This window comes from Tachypleus tridentatus, chromosome 13, assembly GCF_004210375.1.
Source record: "Tachypleus tridentatus isolate NWPU-2018 chromosome 13, ASM421037v1, whole genome shotgun sequence".
NCBI lineage: Eukaryota > Metazoa > Arthropoda > Merostomata > Xiphosura > Limulidae > Tachypleus > Tachypleus tridentatus.
The window spans coordinates 3,523,170-3,537,133 of NC_134837.1; the positions used below are offsets into that span (position 1 = coordinate 3,523,170).

The 13,964-nt window shown below is 34.5% G+C and overlaps 1 protein-coding gene across 2 annotated transcripts in view; it reads right to left on the reverse strand.

The window, feature by feature from the left end:
- Nucleotides 1-7,145, reverse strand: part of LOC143238666 (dual specificity protein phosphatase 22-like) — a 67,157-nt gene extending 60,012 nt beyond the window's left edge. For both annotated transcript variants that reach the window (XM_076479086.1, XM_076479085.1), the window contains exons 1-2: nt 7,057-7,145; nt 4,254-4,452 (exon numbers count right to left, since the gene is read on the reverse strand). In XM_076479086.1, coding sequence (XP_076335201.1) covers nt 4,254-4,274 — 21 coding nt within the window. In that variant the 5' untranslated portion in view covers nt 4,275-4,452; nt 7,057-7,145. The remainder of the gene's footprint in view (nt 1-4,253; nt 4,453-7,056) is intronic.
- Nucleotides 7,146-13,964: the final 6,819 nt, after the last annotated feature.

The window sequence follows — 13,964 nt, forward strand, 5'->3', positions numbered from 1 at the left end:
TTTAACAACTATATCACACTAGTGTCTTGACCTGTAGAACCACAGACAGTATAGCTAACAACTACATCACACTAGTGTCTTGACCTGTAGATCCACAGACAGTATAGCTAACTACTACATCACACGAGTGTCTTGATCTGTAGAAACCCAGACAGTCTAGCTAACAACTATATCACACGGGTGTCTTGACCTGTAGATCCACAGACAGTATAGCTAACTACTATATCACACTAGTGTCTTGACCTGTAGAACCACAGACAGTATAGCTAACAACTACATCACACTAGTGTCTTGACCTGTAGAACCACAGACAGTCTAGCTAACAACTACATCACACGAGTGTCTTGACCTGTAGAACCACAGACAGTATAGCTAACAACTACATAACATGAGTGGCTTGACCTGTAAAAAGACAGACAGTATAGCTAACAACTACATCGCATTAGTGTCTTGACCTGTAGAAACATACAGTCTAGCTAACAACTACATCACATTAGTCTCTTGACCTGTAGAAACACAGACAGTCTAGCTGACAACTACATCACACGAGTGTCTTGACCTGTAGAAACACAGACAGTCCAGCTAACAACTATATCACACGGGTGTCTTGACCTGTAGAAACACAGACAGTATAGCTAACAACTACATCACACGAGTGTCTTGACCTGTAGATCCACAGACAGTATAGCTAACAACTACATCACACTAGTGTCTTGACCTGTAGAACCACAGACAGTATAGCTAACAACTACATCACACGAGTGTCTTGACCTGTAGATCCACAGACAGTATAGCTAACTACTACATCACACGAGTGTCTTGATCTGTAGAAACACAGACAGTCTATCTAACAACTACATCACACGAGTGTCTTGACCTGTAGAACCACAGACAGTATAGCTAACAACTACATCACACTAGTGTCTTGACCTGTAGATCCACAGACAGTATAGCTAACTACTTTATCACACTAGTGCCTTGACCTGTAGAACCACAGACAGTATAGCTAACAACTACATCACACTAGTGTCTTGACCTGTAGAACCACAGACAGTCTAGCTAACTACTATATCACACTAGTGTCTTGACCTGTAGAACCACAGACAGTATAGCTAACAACTACATCACACTAGTGACTTGACCTGTAGATCCACAGACAGTATAGCTAACTACTACATCACACGAGTGTCTTGATCTGTAGAAACACAGACAGTCTATCTAACTACTATATCACACTAGTGTCTTGACCTGTAGAACCACAGACAGTATAGCTAACAACTACATCACACTAGTGTCTTGACCTGTAGATCCACAGACAGTATAGCAAACTACTACATCACACGAGTGTCTTGATCTGTAGAAACACAGACAGTCTAGCTAACAACTATATCACACGGGTGTCTTGACCTGTAGATCCACAGACAGTATAGCTAACTACTATATCACACTAGTGTCTTGACCTGTAGAACCACAGACAGTATAGCTAACAACTACATCACACTAGTGTCTTGACCTGCAGATCCACAGACAGTATAGCTAACTACTATATCACACTAGTGTCTTGACCTGTAGAACCACAGACAGTATAGCTAACAACTACATCACACTAGTGTCTTGACCTGTGGAACCACAGACAGTCTAGCTAACTACTATATCACACTAGTGTCTTGACCTGTAGAACCACAGACAGTATAGCTAACAACTACATCACACTAGTGTCTTGACCTGTAGATCCACAGACAGTATAGCTAACTACTACATCACACGAGTGTCTTGATCTGTAGAAACACAGACAGTCTATCTAACAACTATATCACACTAGTGTCTTGACCTGTAGAACCACAGACAGTATAGCTAACAACTACATCACACTAGTGTCTTGACCTGTAGATCCACAGACAGTATAGCTAACTACTACATCACACGAGTGTCTTGATCTGTAGAAACCCAGACAGTCTAGCTAACAACTATATCACACGGGTGTCTTAACCTGTAGATCCGCAGACAGTATAGCTAACTACTATATCACACTAGTGTCTTGACCTGTAGAACCACAGACAGTATAGCTAACAACTACATCACACTAGTGTCTTGACCTGTAGAACCACAGACAGTCTAGCTAACTACTATATCACACTAGTGTCCTGACCTGTAGAACCACAGACAGTATAGCTAACAACTACATCACACTAGTGTCTTGACCTGTAGAACCACAGACAGTATAGCTAACTACTACATCACACGAGTGTCTTGATCTGTAGAAACACAGACAGTCTAGCTAATAACTACATCACACGAGTGTGTTGACCTGTAGAACCACAGACAGTATAGCTAACAACTACATCACACTAGTGTCTTGACCTGTAGATCCACAGACAGTATAGCTAACAACTACATCACACGAGTGTCTTGACCTGTAGAACCACAGACAGTATAGCTAACAACTACGTCACGCTAGTGTCATTACCTGTAGATCCACAGACAGTATAGCTAACTACTATATCACACTAGTGTCTTGACCTGTAGAACCACATGTATTCCTCATTTTAATCAAGTATCCTTTATCTTGTAAACAGAACATGATGTTGCTATTCCTCTCCTTTATTTCTACAAACGACTCCTGGTGTCGTTCAAAACTTCTACTTATGTTGTATTTAAAGACAAGTTCGTTAACACAACCTGATGATATGTTCTGACTTATTGTAAAAATGTGTCTCAGAACAGCTGGTATGTGTTCTTAACCTGAAGATGACCTTGGAAGATTGAAATGTTGTTCTCTACGTATCAATAAAAGTGTTAATATCCATACCAGCCATTCTAAGATACATTTTTATTTCAAGTGTGTTTCTCGTCATCAAGAAAGGTTTTTGACTTACTGGTTATTTACAGACAAATGAACTTAACATATAATTATGTTACTTAACACGTCTAAAGACTTTGTTCATTTCTTAATAGTATTAAACAGCTCACTCTTCTGATACACTGATGTTTTAATATTCCTTCTGCTACTGTCAGATTTAGAGGATGATTAAATTGTGTGGGGTCCTTGACTCCTAAGGAAAAAGTCTGAATTTTAAAGACCCAGAAAGAGTGCACATCGAAGTGTCTCATATGGTCTAAACTGGTTCTGCATATAGCAAATGGAGGATCTCAAATCCCCAATGGCAATGTTAGGATCATGACGTTACACTATAAGTGATGTTTACAATGGCTGTTTTGACATCATGACGTTACACTGTAAGTGATGTTTACAATGACTGTGTTGACATCATGACGTTACACTGTAAGTGATGTTTACAATGGCTGTTTTGACATCATGACGTTACACTGTAAGTGATGTTTACAATGGCTGTGTTGACATCGTGGACGTTACACTGTAAGTGATGTTTACAATGGCTGTGTTGACATCATGACGTTACACTATAAGTGATGTTTACAATGGCTGTTTTGACATCATGACGTTACACTGTAAGTGATGTTTACAATGACTGTGTTGACATCATGACGTTACACTGTAAGTGATGTTTACAATGGCTGTTTTGACATCATGACGTTACACTGTAAGTGATGTTTACAATGGCTGTTTTGACATCATGACGTTACACTGTAAGTGATGTTTACAATGGCTGTGTTGACATCATGACGTTACACTGTAAGTGATGTTTACAATGGCTGTGTTGACATCATGACGTTACACTGTAAGTGATGTTTACAATGGCCATGTTAGCATCGTGGACGTTACACTACAACTGAACTTTACGTGGAACGTTTTGTTATCAACGGATATGTTGGGTTTTGTTTGTTTTGAATTTTGCTCAAAGCTGAACGAGCCGTTTTTACATATATATTTAAATATACAAATTTCATTATTCCGTTCAGAAAAACTATTTTTAATAATAAAAATCATATAGCACATAAATAATTTCTTTAAAAGTTCAGAAAAAAACACACAAGATATGAACTGAGAAATCATAACTTATTCTGAAAGCAATATTTTAATATATATTTCATCTTTACATGATGCATTAAAGACATGGTAAAAAAACGACTGCTTTACATTTATGTTTTTGTAGAAGAACACCGATTCTAAACAGTTGTTAAAAATTTCCGTATTTAAATCATTCTAAACATGACGAAAATGTATTTGTGGTAAGTATCGCTGTACAAGATTTAGTTCTGACAGCTCTCGTTTTTACATGGAGAGTCTGGTGTTTTTAAATGAAAATAAATAAAAATTAATTTAAGATACCTACTTTGTTCATACCATTGCCCATGGCGTCAACTAGGTGGCTCTGAGCTATTTGTATACGTCAAACAGTTACGGGAATTCCTTTCTATAAACATCACATGCTCAGTTGACAAATTATCTCCTGAGTGTACTCATTCTTGGTGTTGAATTGAATGCAAAGAGAAGATTGAAAGTAACTCAGACATAATCCAGTCTTGGACGTCCTGTTCCGGAAAGGACTTATAAACACTCTGGATGCTAACTGTTTACTTATAAACACAGTAGATGTTAATTGTTTACTTATAAACACAGTAGATGTTAATTGTTTACTTATAAACACAGTGGGAGTTAATTGTTTACTTATAAACACAGTGGATGTTAATTGTTTACTTATAAACACAGTGGATGTTAATTGTTTACTTATAAACACTCTGGATGTTAATTGTTTACTTATAAACAATCTGGATGTTAATTGTTTACTTATAAACACTCTGGATGTTAATTGTTTACTTTAAACAATCTGGATGTTAATTGTTTACTTATAAACACACACGATGTCAATTGTTTACTTATAAACACTCTGGATGTTAATTGTTTACTTATAAACACTCTAGATGTTAACTGTTTACTTATAAACACTCTAGATGTTAACTGTTTACTTACAAACACAATAGATGTTAATTGTTTACTTATAAACACTCTGGATGTTAACCGTTTACTTATAAACACTCTAGATGTTAATTGTTTACTTATAAACAATCTGGATGTTAATTGTTTACTTATAAATACAGTGGATGTTAATTGTTTACTTATAAACACTCTGGATGTTAATTGTTTACTTATAAACACTCTAGATGTTAACTGTTTACTTATAAACACTCTGGATGTTAATTGTTTACTTATAAACACTCTGGATGTTAATTGTTTAATTATAAACACTCTGGATGTTAACTGTTTACTTATAAACACTCTAGATGTTAACTGTTTACTTATAAACACTATGGATGTTAATTGTTTACTCCTTCAAACATTATGAATCTAAAAATATTTATTAATTGCAACAAGTGAAAATATTGAAATGTTTCAATATATCTTACTAAGGTGATTTCCTGTTATTGAACGTTTGAACACATTGAAACATTAAAAACCAAAGAGAATTAAATGAGTAAAAGAGATTTTTCGAAACACTCAAGACTCTCATAACAGATAGAGAGTTATACTGTGTCAGATAGAGAGTTGTAATGTGTCAGGTAGAGAGTTGTACTGTGTCAGATAGAGAGTTGTACTGTTTCAGATAGAGAGTTGTACTGTTTCAGATAGAGAGTTGTACTGTGTCAGATAGAGAGTTGTACTGTGTCAGATAGAGAGTTGTACTGTGTCAGGTAGAGAGTTGTATTGTGTCAGACAGAGAGTTGTACTGTATCAGATAGAGAGTTGTAATGTGTCAGATAGAGAGTTGTACTGTGTCAGATAGAGAGTTGTACTGTGTCAGATAGAGAGTTTTACTGTGTCGGATAGAGAGTTATACTGTGTCAGATAGAGAGTTATACTGTGTCAAATAGAGTTGTACTGTGTCAAATAGAGAGTTGTACTTTGTATGATAGATAATTGTACTTTGTCAGATACACAGTTGTATCTTGTCAGATAGACAATTGTTCTTTGTTCAGTTCCTTACAATAACATGAGAACTGATGCTACTCTGTAACGTGTATGTTGTTATACAGAAGTGTATTTGTACACACAAACATTACTACTCTAACAGCGGTGGGTATACGGACTTACAACATAAAGATCCGGAGTTTGATTCTCCTCGGTGGACACAGCAGATATCGTCTTGTAGCTTTGCTTTAAAACAAACACAAACTAACGGTAACAGTGAAGTTAATATTTATTTCTAACTATTAGATACACATAAAATTTTAGGTTTCCTGCAAAATGAAAATGGCTCTTAGTTTTATCAGTCACGATCGCCGAAAAGCATATTAAATTCCAGAACACGTGTAATTTAAATGGAAGTACAAAGCCCGCTGTGGACAGAGCAGACAGCCCAACATGGCTTTCCCCTGGTGAACAAACAAACAATCAAACGGTATGGTCTACATCCCTTTCTGTTTCTCCTTCTGTAGTGTAATTTAAACAGTGAAACAGACCACATGAAAAAGGATAGGTCGATATTACACTATATAACTTATCAATAGTAACATAAAATAAAATATATATATACATTGTATATATATAAATATATATGGGAATAAAATACATGGGATCTTATTATAACTTATATTATTAGTACAAACAGAATTTGTATTTTCTCTTTATGGTAAAGCTGCTAAGACCATCAACAACTGTGCCATAATTTTGAACTTCGAAAAAAAAAAAAAGGCAGACATTCAGTGGCATCCTACGATCCAAGGTAAGTGATTCATTGTCACACTTATAACGCATCCTTGGCTTTTAAGTGCGAGGAATACCTTCTGGCATCGCACAGATTCAAACCAAGCTCCAAAATCCAGAGTTCTACTATATGTCCAATCCGCGCCTCACTACAATTATAAAGAAATGACATAACTCGCTTTCGTACAATTTTCAAGCACATCAGAAACAACCTATCGTTTAGGCATGGATTCAGATGTTACTCGATACAGCATTCTTTATCACTTGGAAGTAAGTCTAAGTTATACCTCTCCGTCTTTAACGATATATTTACAAACTACAAGTGTTATTTGACCTTTAACATGCATTCTATTAATTTTTTCAGATTATTCCACAGAAAGATTGACACTTGTTATTAATGACATTTTATACGAAATACATTTAGAAGTTTTTACCTCAATGTAGGCTTAAGCTCTTCTAGATTACTTTTCCACAAAACAGTAATAGTGTTCTTACGTCGACCTCAAACAGCTTTATCTTCTCTACGTCTACATTGCAGACGACACACATAACGAGGCGCCTGACACCTAGTAGTGATTTGTTAAAATTATATAAAAGTACATTTAATTTTTATTGCAGAAGCAGTTTAAATGGAAGGAATTTTACCAGCAACTAAGCCAAAAATATTGTATTTTTGTTAGTATTAAAACAATAAGAGAATTAGTTTATTGAATTTTAGAGAAAATTATTTATGTTACAATTTATAATTACTATGGCAACACAGCTTTTCTGTACAAGGATTAGGTTAGGCCTATGAAGAATGAAAGATTTATGATAATGTAGTCAATTGAAGAATAACTGGAAGATATGAAATAAATAGCCAAAGGTTAAAAATTAGATAAAGTTTTATATGAAGTAAAATATAAACTAAAAAAATAAAAAAAAATGCCAAGGAAAATTAACATACATGAAAAATTAAACCTATTGAAAGTATGTGCGCCATGGAGAAGTACTTATTTTTATATTAAATTAGTTAACTTGTATTCACTAGTAGTACATTTTATTATCGTCACAATAAATAAGAAAATAAATATATTTTATGAGAGATTGAATTACCAGATTATAGTTCTTTCCGTAAAAGTTTTTATTTTCAAATTATTATAAACGTATTAAGAACATTTACATCTGAGTTGTCTAACATTAATACAATAATGCAGTGAGCAAACTATCTACAGCGTGCAATAAACACATAACGACCAAATTGTAGTGTCAACTAACTCTTTAATCTTTCAAATAGAAAGGCGTATGTTATGTCATATTTTATATATGTTTGCACACAATAAGTTATAAGTAATCCATTTTATTTAAACACAACGATTTTCTTCCTATAAAATCAGCTGTGAATTACCAGTTGAATTCACTTTCATGAATGAATAAATAATCTGTAGGGGCCAATGACACCATTCCAACAATAGATCAATGCTGCAGACCTATGCCAGAATCTGGTTCCACCCTTGAAATGGGCAGGCTAGAAAACGTTATTTATCGTAAGTAATGAAAACCTACTGTGTAGGGTGAGAGGAAAGTTTTGGGGATACTCATCCCAAAAAATTCTTTCTCTTGATAAAAGAGAGAGAGAAAAGAAAATAAGAAAAAGACGAAAGGAAGAAGACAGAAAAAATACATTTTTTTCTAGAACAGATCATGTTTATGTTACATACATGCATCCCGCTAGTACAGCCGTAAGTCTACGGATTTACAACTCTACAATCAGGGGTTCGATTCCCCTCGGTGGGCTCAGCAGATAGCCAGATGTAGCTGAGCTATAAGAAAATATGCTATTTGATAAATACCTGTTTTATATTTCAAATACATACTGTTCTAGTATTATATATTACTACATTACTGGTTTAGTAAGGGATCTTTCCCATACCATGTGTTATTACATTACTATTTTTCTGGTGGGTCGTCTTCATATCATATGCCTTTCCACCGCTGAGACAGCGGTAAGTCTCCGGTTTTACAACGCTAAAATCAAGGGTTCGATTCCCCTCAGTGGACACAACAGATAGCTTGATGTGGCTTTGCTATAGGAAAAACACACACTCATATCATATGTTATTACTTACCATTTTTGTAATGGGTCTTCTCCAGAGAAACTGTCAAAAAAATTACAGTTCTTTTTATCGGAAAGGGAAAATACCCAAAATGTTAAACACAAACATTAACGGTAGTAACTATAGCCCCACCCCCAGTGGCACAGCAACATGTCTGTGAACTTACAATGTTAGAAATAGAATTTCAACACCCGTGGTGGGCAGATAACAGATATTCCATTGTGTAGCTTTGTGCTTAACTTCACACAATAACCCGGCATGGCCAGGTGGGTTAAAGCGTTCGACTCGTCATCTGAGGGTTGCGAGTTCGAATTCCAATCGCATCAAACATGTCTGTTTTTTTCAGCCGTAGTGGCGTTATATCGTGACGGTTGATCCCACTATTCGTTGGTAAAAGAGTAGCCCAAAAGTTGGCGGTGGGTGTGGATGAGTAGCTGCCTTTCTTGTAGTCTTAAACTGCTAAATTAGGGACGGCTAGTGCAGATTTCAAAACTTCAGACAAACAACAATAAGTAACTAGTAAATATGTCCAATGCTAAAACCTACATAGAATTTTTAATTGTTATTTTCAGGTGCTCAATTTTAATTATATTATGAATTATTTTCTTTCATTTATATAAACTTGAATTCTTAAACTGCGTGGGCACTAAATCTAAACTGAGAGTGGAAGGCTCCCTTAGCTCTCTCTCCTCACGTGCTCCTGGCCCAAGAGAAAACTCACTCATGAAGTTAAGTTCGATGAATACGAATATAAATCATGTTATTTTTTATAAAGTTAGAGAAACGTTGTGATAATATTTAAGTTTATTAAAATTAACACGGAATGAGGAAAAATAGAAAAATCTTATCAAATAAGTAAAAAAATAATCCTGATGAAGGTTAAAAATAACCTTATTAAAGCTAAGGATTTGGAATTTTCATACTACATAAATGTGTAGGATGCAGGCATAATATATGTTTTCTATTCCATTATTTAATAGAAAAACGTTTTGTATATAACTATATGCAAATTTAAAACAGAATGCTAGTTACGGAGGTTGCTAAGCTCCTTTTGCTCCAGTTGCTTATTGGACTGGGTTATTTATATATGATATCTAATGCCTTTTGTTATATGAAGTATTTTTTGTAAAGTAGAACATACTATTAAATTAAAACAATAATCTTCCCAACTGGAAGAACTGGAAAGGAATAACACTATATAGGGCTATGCTTTCTGTGACTATAACAGCTTTTCACAAATAATCACTTAGAGACATACTTCATTGAGAGTTCTCACACCTCCAGGAAAGACGCCTTATGATATTCTTTCATATTTATTTTCAAGACGAGTAAAATTATCCCACTTGTTTTCTAAAACAAAGAAGTAAGGAATCCAATGACTTTCAAAACTTCTAGTTCAAGAAACATATTTAATTTTTTAAAGTATGGACATTCGAGTTTAACCCAAAATTATTTAAAGGTGTCTTAATGACTAAAAATTAATTCATTTTTAATAATATTAAATGGAAAGCTACCTACATCGACTCAGAAATTGTTATTTTCACTCTAAACCAAAATTTGTCTAAATATGTCGCAGAATTGTTGGGGTTTAGGGTGATATATGTGTTCATCTCTGCCATCTCAGCCATTATGGTTGGTGTAGGCTCGCCTCTTGCATTAAAAGCCAGAACTAGCCCTGACCCCTGCAATTTGTCACACTGATGATCCATTTACACTTTTCGGAAAGTGCCACAACTATAATTTATGACAATCTCTAACTAAGAATGATTATTACACCAAGATCTTTAATGGTAATATTACTTCTCTTTCGCAGAGTTGTTTCAGGTCTTTCTTTTCACTGCATGTCGTTTGGCATAAGGAAACGTGTAGAACGATATGATAGAAAAGTCTAAATCTTTAAATGTAATACCAGTTCTTAAGCTTAGAAAACCAAATTCACTCTTGACACCCTGTTTTCTAATACATTATATTATTACATTATATAATTACATTGCATTACATTATAATATATTATATTACATTACATTACATTATATTATATTATATTATATTATATTATATTATATTATATTATATTATATTATATTATATTATATTATATTATATTATATTATATTATATTATATTAAAGTGCTATTAATTATTTGGTGGTTCTGAAAGAATTCTTCGTTTAGGATTTTGGCCATCCTGAACATGTGATGCCCATTTTCTAAGTATTGAATCTGCTTTTGATAAAGTTTGGAAGAAAATCATAGTTTTCGAGCATACATGTAGAGTTTTGTGACTATTGTACAATTACTTGCATGGGCGAAAACTTGCTGTCAAAATTAAAAATAAGAGGTTTTGTTAGAGAGGCTTAAGCTCCCTTGTATTTCATGCCAGGTGGTCATACTCCAGCTATTTTCAGTTTGGACACAATTACATAACTTTTGTTTCATGCCTCACCATTTTAAAGAATTTTTATTCATATCAGACCTGGATTAATATTCATGAATGTTTCTTTTCTGCATTGAAATGTAAGTATATGGTTGTTACAAACAAAGAAAAACGTTAAATTACCGAAACTTTGTATCAACCATTTGGATATATCGTTAGAAACATAAATACAAATGTTTGGATAATTACAGGGATAAAATACCTTACATTTTTGTAACTGACTTATCAAATCATACTTTACTTCCTATATAACTGGACTGTGGAAGTGCTTTTTATGTTTCTACTCATTACCTCTGCCACATAGTGTGTGTATCGTTGTCAATAATGTGACATAAACAGCTAAATTTTGACGAAAGTTAGTATACGTTTGGATTTTAACCCAAATTAGAAGTTATTAAATTTTGGTAGTTCAAGGTTACAGTAAGGTTCTAAGTATTCAAAAATTCCCATTAGTTAGCATGGAGACCGATTTTTTCACTCTATGTTTAATGTATAACTCATTTAATAATGTTATGTCTAAAATACTTCGTATTCTTTAAGAACGACAGTCATATAGACATATTTTCATAATTTCTGAGAGCCGGATATGAACAACATTAGGTGGATGAAGTTTGTTTGTCTAGTGAGTCCCCCTTTAGTTTATAGATGTTTCACAAATTGTATTTCCTACAAAATAAAGATTCACGTGTTTTATGGAACCCATTTATTAACTTCTTACTTTAATTAACATAGACAGTATTTGATAGGACAGAGCGGTGACAGTATTTGATAGGACAGTGATGTGACAGTATTTGATATGACAGAGATATGACAGTATTTGATAGGACAGTGATGTGACAGTATTTGATATGACAGAGATGTGACAGTATTTGATAGGACAGTGATGTGACAGTATTTGATAGGACAGTGATGTGACAGTATTTGATAGGACAGTGATGTGACAGTATTTGATATGACAGAGATGTGACAGTATTTGATAGGACAGTGAGGTGACAGTATTTGATAGGACAGTGATGTGACAGTATTTGATAGGACAGTGAGGTGACAGTATTGTCGAGACAGTAATGTGACAGTATTTGATAGGACAGTGATGTGACAGTATTTAATAGGACAGTGATGTAACACAAATTTGAGTATACCAACAAGAATGTGACAGTATTTTATAGGACAGTGATGACAACAGTGATGCGACAGTATTTGATAGAGACAGTGAGTGACAGTATTGATAGGACAGTAAAGGTGACAGTATTGTATCTGATGGGACAATATGACAAGAGAATGTGACAGTATTTGATAGGACAGTGAGGTGACAGTATTTGATAGGACAGTGAGGTGACAGTATTTGATAGAAGAGTGAGGTGACAGAATTTGATATGACAGAGATGTGACAGTATTTTATAGGACAGTGATGTGACAGTATTTGATAGAACAGTGAGGTGACAGTATTTGATAGGACAGTGAGGTGACAGTATTTGATATAAACAGAGAATGTGACAGTATTTGATAGGACAGTGAGGTGACAGTATTGATAGAGACAGTGAGGTGACAGTATTTGATAGAAAGAGTGAGAGTAACAGTACCAATACAGGACAGTGAGGTAACAGTATTTGATAGAGACAGTGATGTAACAGTATTGATGAGAATGACAACAACAGACAGTGACAGTATTGATAGGACAGTGATGTGACAGTATTGTAACAATGACAGTGATGTGACAGTATTTGATAGGACAGTGATGTGACAGTATTTGATATAACAGAAGATGTGACAACAGTATTTGATAGAGACAATGAGGTATCAGTATTTGAGAAGACACAATCATGTGACAGTATTTGATAGAGACAGTCATGTGACAGTAGTATTGATATGACAGAAGATGTGACAGTATTTGATAGGACAGTGATGTGACAGTATTTGATAGAGACAGTGATGTGACAGTATTTGATAGAACAGTGATGTGACAGTATTTGATAGAGACAGTGAAGTGACAGCATTTGATAGAGACAGTGATGTGACAGTATTTAATATAACACAAGATGTGATAGTATTTGATATGACAACAAGATGTGACAGTATTGATAGAGACAGTGATGTGACAGTATTTGATAGGACAGTAGTGACAGTATTTGATAGAGACAGTGATGTGACAGTATTTGATAGAGACAGTGAGGTGACAGTATTGTGAGACAGTAATGTAACAGTATTTGATAGAACAGTGATGTGACAGTATTTAATAAGACAGTGATGTGACAGAATTTGATATGACAGAATGTGACAGTATTTTATAGAGACAGTGATATGACAGTATTTGATAGAGACAGTGATGTGACAGTATTGATAGGACAGTGAGTGACAGTATTTAGGTATATGACAGAAATGAAGAATGTGACAGTATTGTCGGACAAGTGAGTGACAGTATTGTGATAGAGACAGTGAGTGACAGTATTTGATATAACAGTAAAGGTGACAGTATTGATCGGACAGTAATGTGACAGTATTTGATAGAAAGTAGTGAAAGTAACAGTACCAACAGGACAGTTAAGTGACAGTATTTGATAGAGACAGTGATGCTGACAGTATTTGATATGAACACAAGATGTGACAGTATTTGAATAGAGACAGTGATGTGACAGTATTTGATATGACAGTGATGTGACAGTATTTGATAGAGACAGTGATGCTGACAGTATTTGATATGACAGAATGTGACAGTATTTGATAGAGACAATGAGGTGACAGTATTTGAAGGACAGTCATGTGACAGTATTTGATAGGACAGTCATGTGACAGTATTTGATATGAACAAGAGA